This window comes from Acyrthosiphon pisum, chromosome A3, assembly GCF_005508785.2.
Source record: "Acyrthosiphon pisum isolate AL4f chromosome A3, pea_aphid_22Mar2018_4r6ur, whole genome shotgun sequence".
Taxonomy (NCBI): domain Eukaryota; kingdom Metazoa; phylum Arthropoda; class Insecta; order Hemiptera; family Aphididae; genus Acyrthosiphon; species Acyrthosiphon pisum.
Window position 1 is genome coordinate 31645654 of NC_042496.1, and position 24435 is coordinate 31670088.

Consider the following 24435-nt stretch of genomic DNA (forward strand, 5'->3'; position numbering starts at 1 on the left):
TTTTTTGATTTTACTTCTCCAAAATTGAAATACAAAAATGTTCAAATACTCTTTTTTTATATGACTTTTTCTGGAATTTGGGAGATCATATCAAAAATGTGGGAAAGTCGATTTCTAGTAGACTTGATGATGAATTCAAATCTGTTTTCAGAATTCTTATCGCTTCATTAGATCAATTGGTATGTTTGGCAAAAAACACGTCTAAAATACTATGTCACGCGTGTGTTAGACGAAAACAGAAAATCACGGTATCGAATCCTCTTAAAACTAGATTTACAAAATGATTTTTTTTGATTTTTTCCAAAGAAAATGTAGTATAATTTCAAATTTATTATTTTCAATATTAAAAAATTAAAATTAAAACATTTCATCATATATTTGTAACGTAAGCGCTTATCAATTAATTAAATAAAAAAAAAAAACTTATAGAATATTGATTAGAATACAATTAATTTAATTTGTCAGGTCATTCTGGTGCACCTAGTATATTTGTAGAAAAATATAAGTATATCCCCTAGAATATATCCTATATTTATAGTACCTACCTAGTTATAATAGTAATATATAATATGTAAGTATGAAACCAATGGTGAGTGGTGACCCTATAAATAAACAAAAAAATTATTCCGTGAGCCAAAAACTAAATGCATGTGTGAGGTTTACAATCCAACCACCCTCCCCCCTAAAAAATAAACCCTAGGATCTCCCCTATGTGGCTGTGTATCACTGATGTATTACTATAATACTATTTATTAAATATTAATTATTATTAGTCATTATACTTATTAGTTAATACTTAATACTAATATTTTTTATTATTTTGTTTGTAAATTATTCTTTTACCGATTAAAGGTATCCCAAGTAATATACCAAGTCGTTTTATATAAAATACATTAATTTTCTTTTTATTAATTAAAGAAAAAATATTTGTTTTATTTGTTTATGCTTTATGCTCCTAAAATATTTATTAAAAATGTATTTATAAGTAAGAATATGTTGAAATATTTTTTGTAGTAATATATTGTGATCAAATTGGTTTTGATTTAGTCATTCAATTTTTAAACCATATGTTCTTAATAATATAGATAAGCAACAAACACGGACGGTTCTCATTGTGCTGCATAGTTTGAAGTAATGCTAACGTAATTTCCACTCCCGTGTTAGCGGTTCACCGGTTCATAAAAGAAAAAAAGATGGTTCTGGTTTGATTATGCAAAGTTCATATCGCCACAGGACACTTCTTAAATGGAACGCACAAATCTGTGTATCTGAAAATATGGTACAAAATTATAGTTAATACCTAATTCCAAAAATGCGAATTTGAATATAATATGCACTATGCAGTAGCTATTACTGAAAGTTTGGAAAAAAGAGGTGATCGTGTTTCGACAATCTTCCTGCGACCTGCATACTATAATGATGCAACAGGTAGAATTTTTAAGCTTTGCATTAAATTGATTTTTAATATCCAAATTATTTATATACTAGCTCAAACTACCCCTCAATAACCGTTGCAGGAGCTTAAGTCACATACGCATACAGCATACTCCCAATATAATTATTACTTACAATATAAATCCGTTATTGGGATGTGTAGGTGCTGGGTAGTGGGTAGGTACCTATATATAAGTAGTATAACGGTTTCATCGTACACGCCGTCGCGTAATAATATTATATTCTATCTATTTATATAATCGTAGAAATTGTGCTTATTTTATTTCCTCTACGGCCGATGGACTGTCTATGTTTATAATACCTAACTAATAAGTGCCAAGTGGTTGTGTCGTACGCAATCTTGGATCTGTCAGCAGCCGGCAATAATATCATTTCACACGCGATAATGTATTGTAGGTTTTCATTATATTTATTAGTATTATTATTATTATTATACATTCTGTACAGCCTGTGTCAACAAATCAAGTCAATGTTTACTCTGCGTTTGTCATCGGTGGTTGTCGCTCGATTATTCTACAGGCGCATTCGGATACACGCCACTATACGGGTGCAATTATTCAAAAAAAGAAAAACCACACGCACATTAATTTTATAATATACAATATCCTGTATTCACTTCCTGTAACAAAAACGCCAAAACGAATGTTTAGACCACGGGCAGTCGGGTGCGCACGTTGTCGACTAGTCGTTTAAAAACAACTATATAGCCTATAGGTACCTATATGAACATAATATAATATACCATGTATACGATATACTGCACCCTCGACACCTCCGCGATATAAGCAATAAAATGTCATTCGATATGGCAATGTCCGCGCAGCCCCGTGACGATTGCAATACGGCTATATAATATCTGTATAATAGCAGTACAAAATTATTTTAAGTGCCATTGAGTTGACACGCAGTATAGGTATAATATAGTGCATTGAAGGAGGTAAAAATAATACAAAAAATTATACATAATCGGTCTATAATCTATATTCTGTATCTCAATAAACTATAAACTACAACATTTTCATAATTTATTATGTCTACATATATTACAGCAAATCTAATTGTTTATAATGTACCAATCCATCATTATTGGTAAATAATAATATTATGCTGGTATATGCTGGATAGGTAGTATTTATATTACAGGGAAATATTTGAAGGGGCCAACAAACTGAAAAAAAAATTTGGTCACTTCGCTCGCATAGATATTCAACCTAACACCTTTACCTATAAATAAAATATTTTGTGCGAAAATGTATTTTTAGTTTGGTGAGGGGCTGGGAAAACGGCATATGAGGAAATAAAATTTATAATAAAAATTAATTATTATTATTATTTATTTAATATAAAAATTTTAATTCTTGGCTTGTCGTGCTATTATTATATTGTTGAAAATAACAGTAGGTAAGTAATAATAATTTATATAAATTTAAACTATTCCTATTTGGTGAATATTTTATTCTGCAAAAAATAAAGTGTAGACCCGAGTGGTCCCCCCAACATAAACATAGATGGGGGCCCACAGCGAAAATCCCCTTTTTCCCATGGGCCTATCCACCCCTGCTGGTATATTTGTCTTTATTTCTCTTGTGAGTGTAGGCAAGGGAGCCCGCAGAAATATAAGCTAGGGTAGCAAAGTCTAAAATCTCTGATAACACAACAATACATATATTTTTTTTATTTTTACAATCAACTATAATTAAAACTAATATAGCGAGGGCATAGCCATCCTGTGGGAGCCAATGAGTGTAAGTATACCTAATACTCACATTTTTGACAAAAAATAGATAAAATCATGTTCAATTCTAATTTTGAACTATAGATATATATTGCGAAAAAGTCTACGTATTTTATTTTATTTGCTTTATCGTCTTCGATATTGAAATTTATATGTCATTTTTTTGTTATTTGTTGTAAATACTTGTGACATTGGTACTGTAGAGTGCAGGGACCTAATAGTCTTATAACTCTCAATTTTAAGATTTTTTTTAATTTCATAATTATTATCTTAAAATAAAACAATTTTTTATTGGTACCTCTAAACCTAAATGTAACTAATCATTTTCAAAAATAATATAATGAAATTAAAAAATTAAGAATTTTGGTAATTTATGAGAATCTTTCCTTCAATGTAGTGTATTCTGGATACTAAAAAAACGAAGAAACCAGTATATTAGCTCTATAATAGTTACCGAATCTATGCCTACTCTTTAGTTGTGCCAATGTTAATATTTAACCAACAACGTTTTCTAGGTACTATCTTCTTGAAGAATAAATAATATATATATATATATATATTTATATAATACATACTTACACTTTATAAAATATCAAGTTGTTTTCGTCGATATGTTGCATTTTAGAAATAACCACTAAATAATTTAGTGACATATATTTTATCCGGATAAAATTGTGGGTAATTATGTAGGTATGGAAATGTAAAATGTAATAATTCCTTCAACAAGCAATATACCTTATTATAATTTTAATGTAAAAAAAATATATTAAATTATAGCCATTTAATAGAAATGGAAAAGTGTTAAGATTAAATTGGATAAAAGTTATACTTGAAAATAAGTAACAACATTAATTACACTTATTACACTTGGAGTCTTGGACTGAATCTTTCAATATCACTCTTAGAAATAACGATGATATTCATTATTGTTATTATACGCGTAGTTATTATGAATCGTATAATGAAAAGTAAGCTCCGTCTGCCTATTGCGTACATTCACTTCGAGTTATTAATTCTTGTATGTATATACACCACGAAGGCGAGGTGATGACAACTTACATTGGCCCTATTTCCTGTATGGCTAGTAAAAATGTAATGTAAAGACAGAGGGAGAGAGGAAGAATAGAAAGAAATATGTGAAGTTTATAATACAAGTACGCCTGTTCGATGTGGAAGCCATCGTAGATATTTCAACAGTGTAATAAAAATTAGGTGCATAAAATAAATATAAAAAAACTTCGTAGTCATGCACATAACCCACAACAGACACCAGTTTTTTTTTTAGTATTTTTGTAATTTTAAAATAGAATATTATTCGAAGATATAAATGGTATATTTAAAATTAATATATATAGGATACACAATAATGAAATGACGTGAACAATTTTTTTATGTGTATTTATTTATACTCAATACCTAATATAGAAATAGGTTATAGGTAGGTTTATTAAAATAACAATATATAGGTACCTACAATCAAATAACATTTACTTGTAAAATCACTATTATTTAAGTTGATAAACTAATAGATTAATGAATATCAAAAGTCAAAACTATTTAAATAAAATGAATAATATTATATATTTTATAATATGTAGATGGATAGGTAGTAGGTACCTAGATAGTATATATAGGTATATATGTTATAATAATTTACTTCGTGTACTGCAATCTACTATTCTAGAAAATTGACAAATACTAAATAGTAAGAAGCAACTATGAATCTAACGGCATAAATATTTTTTTTATTACTATTCTCAACTTTTCACGTCACTGATCATTTGCAATTTTGTAGTATACTTTGAGAATCAGCAACATTATATTTAGGTAGCTGATTTAATATCGTTTATTCTGAACTCTGAAATAAGCCAGTACCTTATGGCTATATATTATGTAACTCATACTTATATATAATAAAATTATTATGCATATGTGTAACTTGATCAGTAATTACTAATTTATTGATTTATTGTTTATCAACTAGCAATTTTTTCTCTAACGACATTATTTCAATTTAAGACTGTAACTAATAACAATTCAATGATCGAAATAATTTGTAGTTATACCTATGTTATTTGTAATAATTTAGCTTTATTAATAGGTATTAGGTAGGTACGTCAAGTACCTACGTGATTTCGGCCACATAGAAATATATTTGTTAGCAATTTTGCTAATTTCTATGTATTTTAACACGTAATCATTGAATAAAATCACCCATTACAAAAAACATGAAGAATAATATTTTTGAAGAAATAACTCATCGATTTTATATTTTTTTGCTATTTGACTTTTTATTCGACTTTCAAAATAACCAATAAAATGTTGTAAATTTAAATTATGTTTAAATTGATTTGAGACAATATTTAGACAAATCGATATATCATTCCCTCAAAAGTATTATTCTCTATCTTTTTGGTAATGAGTTATTTTACTCTAAGATTACTTAAAAACATAGAAAAAATGATTCTGCGTAAATGCATTTTGAGAGAGAAAACAAATAGTGTGCAGACATCCTCTTAACTTGACATTATAAAATATATTTTATTTGTAATGCTATACTTGACTTGTAGGTAGCTTATAAATGTACCTATAATATTTTAACATAATTATGAACAAATACTCCATAAGACCTAAAAATATAAAGTTTTTGTATAGATAATAGATATAACCCGGTATAGGCAACGTGGATTTTCAGATATGTATACGATCTACGACCTACCTATATAATGAGATTTAAAACTGAATATAATACAAATATATAGGCATTTCAAATTACTAGAATGATAATCGATAACATAATTTATAAAATATTTAAAAATTAAGGATATAAGGGAGTACGAGTAAGTAAAAACAAAACTGTTCAATAAATATCGTAAAAAATGTCTACCACTCGATACCTATACTTGACTGCAACTACTGGAAAATAAATGAAAATCGTGTAGGTATTATATTAGGTACAGTTTTAAAACATTTAAACATTCAACGCATGGGAGGGTGCGTGTTCAAAAGGGGGAACGAGAGGCTGGATCGAACAAAAACAGAAGGGGAACTATATATGTGAACGCCCAACCCACTTGGCCAATCCGAAGCACAAGCCAATCCCTTCACCGGTGGGCTGTGAAATGTGTGAATGATGAAAAAATAGTACTACGGCGACGTTAAAAATAAAACGATTTTAGTGACGGGAGAAAACGGGATGACAGAGAAATAGACCAGTATTGGTGAAAGGTTCGCGAGTTTCGGTGTTGTTTTTTCGGCACCTTTAAAAATCTGTCCTGGTTAAATATACTATATAGCCACGCGCGTGTTGACAGGGTGATATTCGTTTGTTTTGCTTTGAGTTATCTGTTAAATTTTTTTTTCGGCAATAAAAAAATCATCGTCCGCATTTCACGGTGGCCAATGTACAATAATTGTCCTGTAAATCAGTCGCGGACGTTTTACACTTTTGTATATACTTGTTTTCCCATAGTGATGAATATCATTTTTTAAAATATTTTTTTGCCACCGAATGAACGGTTGATAAACTTTTCATAAAAGTGAGAAAAAAATATCGGTGTTGACAAAATAAGTGTTTAAGGGGTGGTCAGCATGCATCCGTTCTATAATACGTATGGCAGTGGTGGGAACGTTGAACACCTGTATGATGACAATTGGGTAGCGCCACCATCCAATACACCGATGAAGGATATTGAAGGTAGGCGCCAAACTATATTATTGTTTTTTATACTTTTTTTATTTTTATGATCTTACAAATGTATATATATAGACAGGTACTTTAGAACATTGCAATGTTCACTACTTACTAGTTTTGTATAGATTCTGAAAATATAACAAATGAGCTTTGACTAGACCAAATATTATACGGTATTGTATTTTATTTATTTGTATTATATTATGAAATAGTAATTACACATATCTTATATTATAGTGTTCCTTTAAGCATATTAAATAAATGAAATAATAATAACTTCAGTAACTGTATAATAAATAGGTACAAACAATTTTTGTTTACTTTCTGTACTTATTAAAAAAATGTGAATTCTGCAAATAAAATAAATCGTCAAATTTAATTTAAATTTAATCTACGTATTTGTGTAAAATATTTTAATAATCTTGGTATGTAACAATAACTTATGTGACTACCTATATACAGTTTAATAAAATAATGTACCTATCGGCTATCATAATATTGATTCAAATATTAAATTCCTAAAATATATTAGGTTTAGCTGTAGGAACTTAATATAAACATACAGCATATACCTACATAACTATTTTTACTATAATTTGAAAATGAAATCACAAATTTAATAATTTCTAATATATATTTTAAATATTGATTTTTTTACGATAATACATTAATAATAATAATTGGAAATTGTATTAGGTTTATAATATACCTTAATATCTATATAAATTTCTAATAAATAATTTATTAATAATAAATTCCTATGAAATATTATCAATAATTTACTAAAGGTACCTCTATACGGTCCGGGTTATTATTTATTAATGTATATCGTAAACTATACATATACAAATTTGTTATAAGCAGCCTATATATTAGCCATTAAGTATACACTATATATATATTATATATGTATCTAATTTAATTATTTTATTTTAATATATAATGGAATATTGAAAAAAAGATCGTGTATCATTAGTTTTTTTTTATTCGTATGGCAACAATAACATTTAAAATACAATAAACAAAATAAAATAAAATGTATAAGTGATATTAATAAGAGTACATTATATTATAGTATTTAATGATATGTATATTTCTATGTCCAAGGCCCTTATCCGTTCAAATGCATCAGTCGTAACTTCATTAATCCCATTAATGCCCGACTCGAACCTTCTATTAGTTAATAGTTATACACTATATTATATTAGGTACCTATAGTATAAATGTATAATGATCGATATAAATATTGTAGAAACCTACACATTTCCAACGTACATGTCCATATAAATTATATTGCGTATAATAGCCATTATGTGTGCCTACTGAATAATTAAAAAAAAATCGTTTTATTTTAATTTTAATCGCTTCGATATATTTGCCTCTGCTTAGTAACATCTGCCCCTTGGTATGTAACCAACAAACATCTCCATAAAGACCTGATCTACCAACCCTCAACGACCTGGCCAAATCTCATTACATAAAATTCTATTCAAAGCTATCTACTAGCACTCCGATCTATTGTATTGATAATACTATCATCTGCCACTCTCATGCCCAGAAGGATAATAATAAAAAAATTTAATTTACATAGTTTTATTTTTATCAGTAAGAAAATTGTATAGGTACTTCAAATTTCAAGTTTCTCAATCTCAATGTACCTAATTATACTTTTTACTACATTGCTACACATACACCTAAACATAATACATAATCCAGTGTCTAATAAGTTTTTATAAAATCTAGGTTATAGCAAACTTTATTACAACTTCCAAATTTTTATATAGCTATATTATGTCCATATATAATGGCTAGAAATAATTATACCGTTTCATATTAGTTTTGTCGAGTGTATTTTAAAATTAATTTATAATGTTCAAAATTAAAAACGAATAAAAATAAGAAATTAAAAGTATACATCCTTTAAATTTCGACAAATTATACTATTTTTTAAGATTGTAATTGAAAATTATTTATAAAAATTTAAACCAAATGTGTAGATGTATATAATATATTAATATGATATTTTGCAGTATATGTTATTCTATATAGAAAAATATTTAATAATTTAATCTAATATTTTAAGCTCTATTTAAACATTAAATTTTATTCAATACGAGTGTGCCAATATAGAATTTATACTACACCTTCAGATTCGAATACATAATTGGTGTTCTGCCAATATGTTGTTAGATTCAAGTTCAATCAATACAATATTATTATTAATTATTTATTTACGGTAAGAACCCAATTACAAAATATTATTGATATATATATATATATAAACAGAAATATTCATATTATAGATGGGAATCCGGTATATCTATAAAACCCTAAACTATTAAATTTTAAAATTTCAATCATAGGCACTTAATAAAACCTTACAATAACTCAGGATAGGACAGGATTAACATATAAAAAAATAACAAAATTAAAATATAGTCAAAAATATTAGGCGCATAATGGGTATATCCATAACATCAACATCGGGAAATCTATTATATAAAATTAATAACCAGTCTTATGTTCCTAATGCAAATCCACTGGGCACAAAAATTTGCACACATATCCTTATAGGCTCTTGAACGGGTCGTAGGCTACTTTTCATCCCGAGATTCAGCCGTAAATATATTTTGTTTCAGTTCACGAAAATTGAATATTTTTTGTATATACATATAGGATTGCCATTGATTGCAGCAAATAAAATAATTATTCTAAATCATAATAGTGACAAAATCTCATAAGTACATATCATAATATTATTAAAATCTATATAATATTTAAGATGACTTAGAAATTACTGAACCAATTTCACCAATTATTGAACACATATTTTTTGAGCCTCTGCAGGGAGTATTCATTATTTCATTTTTAAACTCCTAAATAGTTTTCTCACACAGGAATTTTGTTTTGGCTAACGAAAAATGAACATAGGTATTTTCATTTATATTTAGGTTGCCATCGGTAACAGAATTTTTTTAGATAAACGAAATAAATATTTAATTTACCAAGAGCAAACTTCAGTCGGATTTCCCGTGAACAGAAGAACACTAATCTCGAGATAGACCTAAACAGCACCGTATTTAATAATTGTTCATTTTATTCCCGAGAAAAGTGGTTATACATTTATACAGCTAGTATAACATATATTACGAAAATTGAAGAGTAAATTGCTTTCTAATTGTATCATATTAACTTAGATCAACACGTATCCACATTATTCCTTATTTTTTGAACTCTGCAGAACGGAATGACGAAACCTTTTTATAGACAAATTACCAGCAGTGAAAAACCTAAAAAGTATTATACAGTACGCTATACCTATACATAACTACATACATATTATTTTATTTAACCAAACCTTACCTTAATTTCAATATTTTATTAAGTGCAGTGATCTATTATAGTCACAATAAAATAAATCATAATCTTCATTGATTTTAAAAATACAAATACTATACAATAAAAATGTATTTCATTCCATAATAATTTAATTTAAAGAACTAGTTTAGCTCTACTTTCAGAATATATACAATATGATTTGGTTAATACCATTTTTTTTTAATTAGAAAATTCCTTATTTCACCTTGATTTAAGATCAACCTAAATAATAATACCAATCCGTATGTCCATGATGTATGTATAAATCTTAATAAAATATCATAGAATCATTATTTATACATTAAATGTATTATTATGTATACATTTATAATAGTACATCACACCCTATACATTTTTAATATCCACAGAATAACAATTAGTAATCAATAAAAATAAACTACCTAATAATTATCGAATAATTAACGGTGATTATGTCGAAAAATGCCATGAGATATTATATACCTTTAATGTCATGTAATTTATTTTTAATTAACGGTTTTGGTATTTTTTGTATCTTTACTTTCCGGACGTCCCTTATAGTAACATATATCCATCAGTCAATCAATCAATAAAAAATAATACATCTTATTATTAGATATTATTACTTTTGTATCAAAGTCTGAGTACAATATTTGGATACTTATCAGTTAAAACTTACAATTATTATTTAGGTACATACAAGAAATGTGAAACGTAATAGTTATAGATAACTAACTATTGTTTTATATCACGTGTAGCTATAACGAAACGGTGAGGTATTTTTCCAATTTGATAGATGTTTTCTAGATTTGTTATGACGGCATTTTGCACAACTTTATTCATTACCTACCTATAATTAATAGGTAGTCGTTCCCATGTTTAGTTTACCTACCTACCAAATTGTTCTTACTTTTTAGTAATCGTCAATATTATGTGAATATGAAGATGTAAGATGTGTTTTAATTAGTGAAGGGTTTTAATTAGTCGATGACTGCCTAAACCCACTCCTTATAAACGGGTGTAGTAATATTGTATTATGTATTATACATGTATTTTTAATATTGACAAACGTCATTATTCGTAAATATAGGTAGAGATGGTAATTATTTTGTAAAACAAGACATAGTGGTTTTTAATATGTATTTACATTTAGTATGTATACTGTATACCTGCTGTCCAACTACCGTTTATTTTATGCTATTTTATGTTACTCCAAATATTTTATTTTTAACATAAACTTGTCAATTTCGTATTCAATTTATTTACATTTTAAGTATCAGCATTTAAGTTATTAAAGTTTTATCAAAAAATTCATTTTAGCAATAAATTTCAAAATATTATATTTATCATATTTTCGTATCATAGCAAAAAGTAGCTGCCAAAAAATAACACTTGGAAATGAAGACTATTCACAAATAATTTTAAAACTCAGATATTAGAATTTAAAAATGTATTTGGTTATTTTTATCTGCGTTTAAAGAAAAGAAAATGTTGTTTTAATTTTAAATATATTTAAATAGGTGTAGCCAGGCTGCAGATATTGTCCGTAGTTTTTTTTTTACTTTTTACTGGGTAAACTGCCTTAAACTACCTACCTACCTACTGTCTCAAAGCAATATTTAAAATATTAAAATAAATATTATATGTATGTAGCAGTGTTGTAGCTATAACTCTACTTACTATGCAAAACAAAATTAGTTTAAAAAGTTGAATATAAACATTATAATAATCTAAAAGTTTCATCAATGATACACATTTAATAGTAGGTATAAAATAATAAAAAATTAATTAGAAATTATGTTAATTGTAAATAATAAAAAAAAAATAATAATTTATTTGTCCACAGCATGTTTAGAAACTGTATCGAGTACAAATATACAAGCAATTAAATCAACTTCTCATCAATCATATTTATCACCAGATAGAAAAAGATTGGATGTAGTGGCCAACAGTCAAGAACATCCAAAACTTTCTGGAGTTGGAGCCGCATTAGAAATGAAACATTTATGGGAAGAGTTTAACGAGCTCGGTACAGAAATGATCGTCACCAAAGCTGGCAGGTAAATATACAACTATGTTAAAATAAATACTTTAGTACATTTTTAATTTTTATTAATACATAATACTATATAGTATATACAATATACATATTATTATATTTTACTAAAAAACAATTAATGGTATTTTTTATTTTAATCTACTAAGTGTAGGGTCATAAAATAACCTACCTAAGAGACCGATATACCCTTATGCTCTGTTCCGAGTTTAAATATATTATATTTCGCTGGAGCTAATATTGAAAATTATATTAGTTGTAATATTTTCAGGATCAGGTGTAGGTACAATATTTATTGAAACATATAAAGTGAAAAACCGTATTTTCCTTATTTAAATTTATTAGTCTTCTAATCTAGTCTTGTATATTAATACAATGTTTACTTTAATTATTATATTATTTTATTGATTTTAGTAATTTCTTACATGGCATTGATTAATAGATTAAAAGGACAATAATATGAGTTCTAACATGGATTATACATGAAATTATTTATATACAAGGGAGGATATTATACCTATAATGCAACTGACTGAAATGACCATTATCCCTTGGCACCCTAATGTTCAAGCTCTGACTTCGACTTTAATCCATATTATTTTGTAATCCATTTTTGGCTTTCTTTTAGGGAAATATAATTACTGTATTATATATACTTACCAATACTTATTTATATGTGGTATAAATACACGTTTCTATATGAATTTAAAAGGGAAACATGCAAGTTCCTACTACAATTACTAGTTACTACTTATACAATTTTACTTATTTATCTATTAACTATTTATAATTGTTTTTTATAAAAAATATCTAGGTATATTTTCGAAGCGTCATATCGGCGCCAAAGACCGCAGTGACGAGTGCCAAACACTCGAATTATTGACGCTTAAACTATACGTTTACCTATATATTATCCCAATGTAAAAAAAATAATACGTATCTATTTCTAATGTAAATCATCTAGCAATATGCGGGAATTATCATATGGAAACTTATATTCACAATTCAACCAACTATTATATTATGCATACATTCCTGCTTAACCTAAATTAATACAAACATAAATTTGCAAATTATAGAATAAATTAAAATTATAGTTTTGTTCGTATATAATTCATAAATATTATTTTAAACTTGATAAATCACTTGAAATTAGAAGTTTTATTTTATTTAACTTTGGAGTTTGGAGACATGAACGAGTGTATCAGAGTTTTACCATTTTATCATTATATTTAACAATAGTTCAAAATCTTTAAAATCTTTATACTATTATGTACATAAACAAAAAATGTAAGTGTAAAATGTGTAAACAAATTTAGTAAATATAAATTGATGTCTTACAGAAGAATGTTCCCTACATTCCAAGTCCGATTGTATGGTTTGGATCCAGTAGCAGAATATATGCTTATGATGGATTTTGTTCCTGTAGATGATAAGAGATATAGATACGCATTTCATAGGTAAATATAGATCTATAGTTAGATTTTTAAACATTAAGAGAGATATAATGAATCAAGGACAACATTTTTAAGTTAGATTTCTAAATAATACTTACTTAAAGTACATTTGATGTATTCCTATGGTACCTAAATGTTATACATTAAATAGTTCAAGCTGGGTGGTCGCTGGTAAATCGGATCCTATATCACCCCCTAGAGTACATATTCATCCAGACTCACCGGCGTCTGGAGGACAGTGGTTGAAACAAGTTGTGTCATTCGATAAACTAAAGTTGACCAACAATCAAATGGACGATAATGGACATGTATGTATAAAATAAAAATGTTTAAGCAGTATAGGTAGTTGACCAAAATAAAATCATTTTTAACCCATATAAAGTATAAGAATTGCCTTTATTTCACGCCGTTTCAGATCAAATTGTTTTTCTTTACCTATTCGAAAATTGTTTTTACTTAGATTATCCTTAATTCAATGCATCGATACCAACCCAGATTCCATGTACTCTACATTCCAGGAAGAGACGAAGGCTCTTCAAATTCCACAAACAATTTTAAAACATTTATGTTTCCAGAAACCAAATTTACAGCTGTCACTGCTTATCAAAACCACAGGGTAAGATAAATAAAAATTAATTAATTAATTAAAACCATTCGAAATACTTCTAAATAACTAATGATAGATTACGTATTTTGTTTAACATTTAAACTTTTTAACTATTATAAATTAATTAATGTATAATTAATTATTAATTATAAATTATTGTATCAGAACGTTTTATCTCAATGTTTATTTACTTCCTGCACTCTATTTTATTTTTTTTTTTTTTTAGGCTTAATCCAGGCCATTTAGGCCCATTGCCGCTTCCGCTATCTCCTTCCATGCTTCTCTGTGTGCTGCCTGTTCTTCTCCATTCCGTACTCCTAGCATTCTGAGGTCTTCCTTAACTCGGTCCTCCCATCGTTGTCTAGGCCTTCCTCTCGGTCGATTTTTATCTGGCTTCCATTTCGTGATGATCGATATAAGTTGGCCCTCTGCTCTCCAGACGTGACCGGCCCATCTTATTCTCTGGCTCTTGAGTGTGGAAACTATATTAGGCTCGTTATATAGAGCATTGAGTTTTCTGTTTGACCTTATCTCGTAGCTACCTTCGTCATTTCTTTTCGGCCCAAATATTCTTCGCAGGACTTTCCTTTCAAAAATCATTAATTTGTTTTCGTCAGACTTAGTAGACGCCCATGCCCCACAGGCATACAGTACAATTGGTCTAACAAGGGTCTTATATAATCGGATTTTTGTTTTTCTTGATAAAATTTTTGACTTAAATAATTGGACTAGTGAAAAATAGCATCTGTTTCCAGCTGCGATTCTTCTGTGGATTTCTTCGTGGCTATCTCCCTGTGAGTTTATATCTACTCCTAAGTACTTAAAGTTTCGAACTCTTTCAAATAACAAATCTTTTACTGTTAAAACATTTTATGGATGTTCTCTCCTTGATACAATCATGAATTTGGTTTTGTTTTCATTAATGATAAGTCCAATCTTTTTCGCTGCATCAATTAAAATGTCGGTTGTTCCCTTGAGACTATCCTCTGTCTCTGCTATAACAGCTATATCATCTGCGTACGCGGCCAAAAATATTTGTTTTTCTTGCCCTATATTCAAACCTTGTGGCTCGTTTTGTAATACTTCTTTAACTACCGATTCCAACGCGATGTTAAACAGGATCGGAGATAGGGCATCACCCTGTCTTACCCCTGTGGTCACTGTAAATTCCTTTGATAATACAGAGTTGAACTTAACTTTGCATCTTGAGTTTTCCATACACGCTTTCAACATCCTAACGAGTTTAGCTGGTATTCCAAGTTGCACCATTACATTCCATAACGTACTTCTAGCTATCGAATCATAGGCTTGTTTAAAATCTACAAATAACAGGTTAGCGCTCAATCCTGCACTCTATATAGTATATATATTACTCTATATAGTGTATATATTACCAACCAAATTATTTCACTCATAATAAAATTACATTCATTTTATACCTTTTTATTTGTTATTAACCACTATTTTTACTTTCGAAAATACCTACTACCTTCTAAATTTTCTATTACTCATTTACATTTTTGTCACTCACTAAAAAACAGTATTATACGATTGTAAATAGTGTTAATTTTGGATAAAAATGCCTACAAGTACCTACAGTCGCTGAGTTCAATTGAGAAAATGAGAAATAGTATATAATATGATAAGTTTAGTTCAAACGAAAATTACAATATATTTAACGTTCAATTTTAAATCTATAAATGTAGATAGCTATTTAATAAAGGTACCTATAACAAAAAATGTATTTTATTTAACTTTTTTTTTTAGATAACACAGTTAAAAATCGCTAGTAATCCATTCGCAAAAGGATTCAGAGACTGCGAGACTGAAGAATGGTAATATCATATTAATATTTTATGCGCGTTTGCATTTATTTTAATATCTAAATTAAATGGACCATTATAAAAGCTTTGTGTATTATATACGTTTGATATATTTATTAGACTAAAGAAGCTACCAGATTATAAATCATGACAGATTTTTTTTCCATTCTTCATTCCACCCTCTTGGAATGAGCCCAAGCGTTACTAATTGACACCGGTGTGCTATACCGATCTTAAATATACATATTATTATACATACACTAGTAAATTAGTAGTACATTTCAGAAAAAGGTGTATATAACACAAGTCAATTAAAAAAATCCCTGTTGCTGGCAATCATTGTAGGTGTGCTCATGTAAATTGGCACATAAATAGCAATAAATGTCGGTTTATATGATTTTTGGAAAAAAATTTCGTTCTTATTTTATACTCGACACATTGCTTTATAAATATGTGAAAGTGTGAAACATGTGTGTGTGGGTGTGTGTATGTGTGTTTAATTGTATTTTTTTTTCTGAAGGAAGTTAAAATTATTTTTTATTTTTTTTTTCATGCAGTGGCCCTATGTCTATTGATAGTGAACCACAAGCCGCCAATAATAAATCGCAATGCAAAAAAAATGTCACTGGAATCCATAACAACAATAATTGCATTCAGTTCCCAAATAAAGAATCAACAGGAAGTTTGGGTATGTTTTTTTTATTTATATCTTATATATTTTCATTAAGGAATTTAAATATAGATTGATGTTTTACCGACAAAATTAAAATAATGTTTATATTTTAAACGACGTTTTTATAGACCCCATATGTATTTTATAACGCAATAAAACAAAGCTTAATATATTTAAATTTTAAATTAAACGATTGTATTACTAAAAGTCTAAAACTAAATATTAGTTGAAAATATTATGTACATGTTGTGGAAGATAACAATAAAGTATCTAATGCAAACAAATGTTACTTCACAGTTATTACAATGAGCTTTTTAAAACAATACAGTTTTTAAATCGAAAAATTATCCTTCTAAAGTAAATTCTTTTTTTATATTAAAGATTTCTTTAAGTTAAATAACCTACCTATGTGTTAATTTTCATATCTGTCGTATTTTCAATTTATAGTTTTACCATCTTGATAAGTGTTTCTAAAAAACAAAAAACCACAGATCTCAAAAAAATTCCGTAAAAACGTTAAAATCTAAAATAAAATATACTAAAATATAATTAGATGATATAATTGATAAGCCACCAATAATTTATATTAGTTAGAATAAATGAATCTTAGTAGTTCTAAAATGTTTTTACTCTTGTTATATATTTATTTTTAATTTTTAAATATAGAAATATTTAACGTACCTTTATACCTACTGTAGGTTAAGTTAATGTAATATAGCTGATATATGTATACCTATCCTACTCACTTTTGGTGTATTCTTTAATCGTTTCAAGCTCAACGCCTTCATGTTTAAATTAATGTTTTAGTTTTTTACTCTTAGTTGCTATTTAAATCATGTCCATCGCTTAAAAACATAAAAAACAAAATTTTAAATGACAAAAAAACCTAGATTATACGCAGCGTTGTACACAAAATGATGTTGCTTGCACCCGAAAACTGTCATTAATTATCAGAGTTGTCTATGGTAGTCATTTATCATAATATTTTCGGGAAACGTTAAATAGGCATACCACCGCTGACGTTCCGTCGCATTAGCAGTCTCTCGTCTGTTTCTAAACGAGACAATTAAAAAATATCTCGTGCCTATGTTAACTGGCTCTGATTATTTAGAACTGAATAGAAAATTGTAACAATCAACTAAAATAGAAGAAATACTGATTGATTTAATAACAATTTTAAATTTATTTTCAACTATATATATGGAAGATCGATAGTAGATACATTATATATCACCATCTACTTCTTTATTCTAATATTGAATAGGCATTATAGGATGTCAATATATGTTATCACTTGTTCTTTACCTATTATTATAATTGTTAGGTGTATAGTGTATATTTGATAATTGAAATAAAATTTAATATTATGCATTTATTGAAAACTCGTTTTAATGTTATCTTATTTTGTATTCAACACACCCAAAATTAATTTATTGTTGGTTTAATTTGAACAACTTCTAAAAAACATAGGTATTTAATATTTATATCTGACGACTATTTAATCATGATACATATTATTATCTACAATAAATTTTCCTATTTACGTATTTACCTATTTGAATAAATTACATCTAGTAATTTATTATAGTAAAATATTCACAACATTCTTAAAAATGAAACCATATAAATACAATATTCTATTAAAATAAGTAAAAAATTTTTTTAAATCTATGTTCATGGATAATTAACATATTTCAAGTATAGTATAATATAATTAAAGTTATTATTGCCATACAAATTTAAATCTTATTTAAATCATTTAGATTGGAAAAAATAATAGTAGGGTATACGATATTATTATTATTATATTTGTGTATTTTACAAATCTTGGACAATTACAATATTAACTAATGAAATGTTTAAGTAAAGCAAGTATATACATTTTTTTTAATAATAAGAGTTTGTCATATTATAAGTTAAATTATTTCTATTCTGTTTTGTGACTGCCGATGGCAGGTGCCAAAATAAAATTATATACGACAAATTAATTTAAATTTGAAAACAGTTGTCACTGCGGTGTGGGTATCGTAGTAAATTTATTACTGTGCCACCCGAACGTTTATCCGAACAAAATAACAAAATAAATTAAATATCATACATAATGTGTATAAGTATAAATAAAAATATCTTTGTAAGCTGAGTAGCGACGTCTATGTCAAAATATGTGTGACGCTCGTACCGTTTCCGACAGCAGTCCTCACCACATCCCTCAGTTCATTTTTTACAGCCTAAATTTATGCCAATAAAATACATACAAATATACCGGTTAAAAATAACGATTTTTTCCTTGATTTGAAAAAAAAATCTAAAAATCCTATCAATCTCTTTTCTTAATCCTACACCACTTTGGACCTCGACTGTATAAGTAATTTGTATTGAAACCAACTGACTGTCAAAGGACTTAAAAAGTTATTTGTCTAATTAGCAGAACTTATATATAAAAACAAAAATAAAATGTTCACATCGCAGAATATAACACATTTGTCTGAATAAAATACAGTAATGACTAATGGTGTATTACAATTATATAGTAATAATATTATTATCCCACCACAATAATAATACGTAAAATATTTGTATATATTGAAATATTATTCATTTCATGATTGTAAAAAAATAATAGTATGATACACTTTGTTATGAATAGGTATATTTGCGTTAAAATTGTATGAAACGAATTTAATGATTTGAAATGTAGTACTTAATTTTTGAAATGAAGCAGTAATCCTTTGTATTTAATGAAATTATAATATGTGCGTATATAACAATTTTGTATTCGTTCAAACGGCTGACTGGTCGTCCCTATTAGAATGATAAATGTGCATCATACTGTCTCACAAATCATCGAGGTCACGTAGACGAAAATCCTACTGGATCAGCTAACGCTTAGGAAAAAAATCTACCCATAAAACATCTAGACATACTAATTACGTGTCGTTAACCTAAAAATAAAATTAATGTACCCTTAATATTTTTAAATTTAGGATTTATGTTTATAAATAATTTAATTTTAATATTCGAGAACCTATTTCCAATTTATCATGAAAATACAGTATATTTGTACAGAACTTAGTAGAGTTATCCGGTTATTGTGATCTGCAGTAAGTAGGTATATTATAATTTTTAAAGTTAATAGTTTCTAACTTTTCACACCGCTATAAATTGTAATTAAATAATTTTATTAAAAACATGCACGGCGTGTATGGTTATTAATTTGTTACTTAAATGATTATTAGCGTTTGTTTAAAAATAAACTAATATACATAATATATTGAATATCTTAAGACTACGAATGCTAGAAATAGGTAGGTAGCTACCTATTTTTTTTATTGCATGCATCTCTCTTAAATTGTAGTAGGTATACTATTTTTTACAATATTCCGTTGTATTAAATTGAATCAACAAAATAAATAAGTATCCGATATTTTGAAAGTATTTTTATATTCCGCCTATTATCTCGTAGCTATTTCTTTAAATACGAAAATATTTAAAATATTTTGATAGACAAATGGGAGGTAAACCTTCGTGTGAATAACTCGTAATAATATAGTAAACATTTTTTCAATGAACTTATAAAACTTGGAAACCGCACCAACCTATTTTTCCCATGGGATTACAACGGTTTCAAGTGGTTTTCGATATCCTAACCGTGGGTACCGATTTTGAATCACTAAACACGTCAACGGAATGCGCTACTTCTATACATTTTTCATCCACTAAAATATAATATTGTAAAGTGGGTAAACGCATGTATACTGTCAAGTACAAAAACAACTGATTTCAACACCTTGTTTTCGGTATATCTCACGTAACTTCAGCTGATTAGACGGACATGTAATAAACTGTTTTAAATAAGTATTTAAATTCATCGATTTTAAAAATTATATTTATTGTTTATTTATATAATGATATTCGGTAACGCATTTTGTAGAAAAAATTTTTATTTTTCGGATTACAATAATATATACCTAATATCATTTTTTCTAGATATATAAATAAAATATGTATTTCACATTGTCGTACATAAAATATTGTATGCAATGAGATTTCTTTAGTTTATATTTCATATATTTGAAACTGTTATTTTTTTATTTCGATGAGTTGTTTATGTATATATACTTATATATTTAAATGTTTAAAATTCGAGCGAAATAATGTGTAATGTGTTATGCATATGGGTTTAATGGTTTATATTTTATTTATATATTTTCAATTTGGTCAGCGTGGACAATTTTTATTTTAAATCTGTATCAATTTATTTCAAAGATTTGTATATATATTTTTTTAATCTTATATAAAATGTTACCTATATACCCGAATATATCTATATATATATACATATATATATCGAAGCGATGGGGTATATTAAATTTGTGTTATAAAATATTTAAAAAAGAACAATAATTATAATATTTTATTATAGTTATGATTCATTTATTATGCAGATAATTTTTTGAGAATATTGATATATCTAAATCAAAATTTGAATGAGTAGTTGTTGAATTATATAACTTTGTGTTCTAAGGATAATATGTCTAAGTGGTAATAGGTAAAGTAGATATGGCCATATGGGTGCTTACTGCTTAGGTGATTTGAAAATGTTAGTAATCAGTTATTACTATAAATTGATCTATCAGTATAAACTATAAATAGTTTGTAAAAACGTTCCAAGTATAAAAAATATTTGATCATTCATTAAATAATTTGCAGTAAAAGAGGTGGGGGTCCTATTTAAAAAAAATAGACGTTTGTATCGCCACAGAAGTACAAAACACCTCTATTGAACGGTACAAAAAATATTAGAAATTTCAAAATATGGTGTTAGGTACCTATACTTAAAAAATAAAAAATCTAAAGATCAGAATTTGAATAAATATTAAAGTGAAGAATAAGTTTGAGCATGCTTAATAAATCACCCTGTATAAACCCTGTAGAAACATAAATATTGAAATTATATTATATACTTATATATATTAATATACGCGTGTGTCTTTCTATCCACAGGTGTGATGGAGAACATGTACAACAGCGACAGTTCGTCATCTGCTTCGCCGCCACACATGCCGGCGCACGGTCAGCACCAAATGCCTCTGAATGCGACCACAGCGGCTACCACCGCAACCGTACCGGTCACGCCTTACCTGAGTCAAGTGTGCAATTACGGGCCAATATTCGCGTCGTCTGCATATGCACATCATAACTACTCACCGTTTCACGGATATGACAGGTAAATACTTACAAAATACTATATTGTATACTATAATGTTAGAGGACCTATAACAGATCTTATGAGCGAGTGAATGAAAATAATTACCACGAGTTAAGTTAAATCAAGTGAGCACGAGATCGTTAAAATAGAAGTTAATAGTTAATAGATAATACGTAAATTAAATATGTGTACATTTTACGCGTAAAAAATATTAACTTAATTCGGTTTAAAAATAGTTAATCTACTTTTTTAATTAGTATCTACGTAGATAACATAAACAGATCTGTATAGGTATATAATATTATTTTATTTTATCTATCATAACATAAATATTTTAACATTAGATTATTTTTATTTAAAACAGATAGTTATAAATATTAAAACCATATAAAACCAAAAATTTCAAAAACATTTTAACAATTATTATTTTAAAACCAGCTGAAAAAACTAAAAAGCCAAGTTATACTTCAACAGTCAATTAGACTTTTAAACTGTAAAGTTCTTAAATTATTCAGAAAACTAACTAACTAGTTAGAATCGTTAGAATATCAATGTCTCCGCCACTGACCCATAAAAGCTACTAGCTTGTACCTACGACATCCACCTCGCCCACATTGCATATAGATAAATATTGACTACCTAGTGATTTAGGACAATATTGTAAAATACCAATGGGACTATAAATGAACTACGTTGATGAATGGCTACCAAAGACAATAACGAGGGGTCAAAATTAGCGCTGGAATCACTGTAGCGATGAAGAGCGTTACGGTGGCGCTCGCCGATATAGTCTATATATACCTAATATAAATATATATACAAATCGTAGTATATTATAATAATATTGTCACTGTCGGACTGACGTATGAACTCTAATTATACGTCACGAGTCAAATGTACCGTGCGAACAAAATAATTGTGTCTATTAGTATACAGAAAACAGAGTAGGTACATCTTTATCTTCTAAAACTTAGAACTCTTACTTCTAAGTAGTTTATCAGGATATGTAGTTAATTGGACTGTTGTTGCTGGTTTGTAAATGTAACCACATTTACATTAGTGAATAAAATAGTGTAATGCATGTAGAAATTAGTTTCATAATATATTGATATTTAAAAAAAAAATATTTTGTTACAAAATATGTAATAATTAAGTGTTTTATTTCATTGCAATATAATATACAAAATCAACATTTACATAATATATTTGAATAAAATTTATATTAAATAAGGTTAATAGGTTTCTAAAATAAAACGGTTGGTATTGATTCCCCGAGTTAATGCATTAAAATCTAAATTTTATTGGTTTACGCAACAGGCATCTTTACTAAAGTTAAATAAATTAAAAAGTTAAATCAATTATAATAGGTAACAAAATATTATTTCGAAATAATATCAGTATGTTAATATAATTTGTTTTTTATTCCTATGCAAATGTAGAATACATCAAAAGAATTCAAACACCGAGATAGCGACCGGATACCACATGTCTTACCAGCATCATTACCACCATAGACCTTCCACGTTTCACGGAACTCAAAAAACATCCAATACATATTTGCAAAATGATTACGCGCCCAGGTAGAACGCGTTCTCGTCGAAACAGTAACTAATTAGAGTAATATCTATCCTTATTAATGTACATATATTATGTATAGGTATTTGTAATTATTAAGTTGTATAAAATCAATTTAGATGGAATTAAAATGTGTATATATATTCATAAATTATAAATCGGGATTGTATACTTACGTAAATACGATATAGAAAATTATAACGTCTAATACATTTTATTTTAATTACTACAAAAATGTGTTTAAAACTGTTAATAAAACAGAAAAGACGCAAATGACGATTGTTTGAAAATGTAATTAATAATAACTAATAGTTTTAACTACCTACTGTAAATTATAGCCTATAGGTTTATAACTTTAAGATTAAGTAAGTTCCAGATTTCAAACTATGTATTTTCTATCGTGTTATTATTATAATTAAATTATTAGTGTAGTATAAATAATGATAATATAATAATGTGAACGTAATGATAATATTGTAATAATATAATACTTTATTTTTGTAATTTATTCGTATTGTATTAAGACAGTAAGATCGTCACAAATTTGCAAATATGATTTCTTCATAATATTCTGTTGAGGTTGGAGTGTTCAACTTTAATAATAAAGATATTTTACTATTAAGATATAATTCGAGACATCTTCGATATAGGATTATAATATTATACTATACACGTATATTATTGAAACGAAATAATAGCCATTACTGCATCGTAGTCCCGATGGTTTCGTTTCTGGTTAGAATGTTAGATTACCTTTGAAATACAAAATACAAGAAACATGCGTCGAGTCTTGA

General features: G+C 27.3%; 1 protein-coding gene across 3 annotated transcripts in view; it reads left to right on the top strand.

Moving 5' to 3' along the window:
- LOC100160619 (T-box transcription factor TBX1) overlaps nt 1-24145 on the top strand; it is a 31019-nt gene extending 6874 nt beyond the window's left edge. The window contains exons 1-9 of one of the 3 annotated variants that reach the window (XM_001945659.5): nt 6340-6887; nt 12088-12301; nt 13641-13757; nt 13906-14062; nt 14215-14370; nt 16129-16196; nt 16742-16872; nt 21862-22084; nt 23506-24145. In XM_001945659.5, the coding sequence (XP_001945694.2) occupies nt 6782-6887; nt 12088-12301; nt 13641-13757; nt 13906-14062; nt 14215-14370; nt 16129-16196; nt 16742-16872; nt 21862-22084; nt 23506-23650 (1317 nt within the window). In that variant the 5' untranslated portion in view covers nt 6340-6781 and the 3' untranslated portion in view covers nt 23651-24145. Of the gene's footprint in view, nt 1-6339; nt 6888-6971; nt 7058-12087; nt 12302-13640; nt 13758-13905; nt 14063-14214; nt 14371-16128; nt 16197-16741; nt 16873-21861; nt 22085-23505 lie in introns of those variants that run through there. The other 2 variants (XM_016803306.2, XM_016803304.2) reach the window with 2 other exon arrangements.
- The last annotated feature ends 290 nt before the right edge of the window (nt 24146-24435 follow it).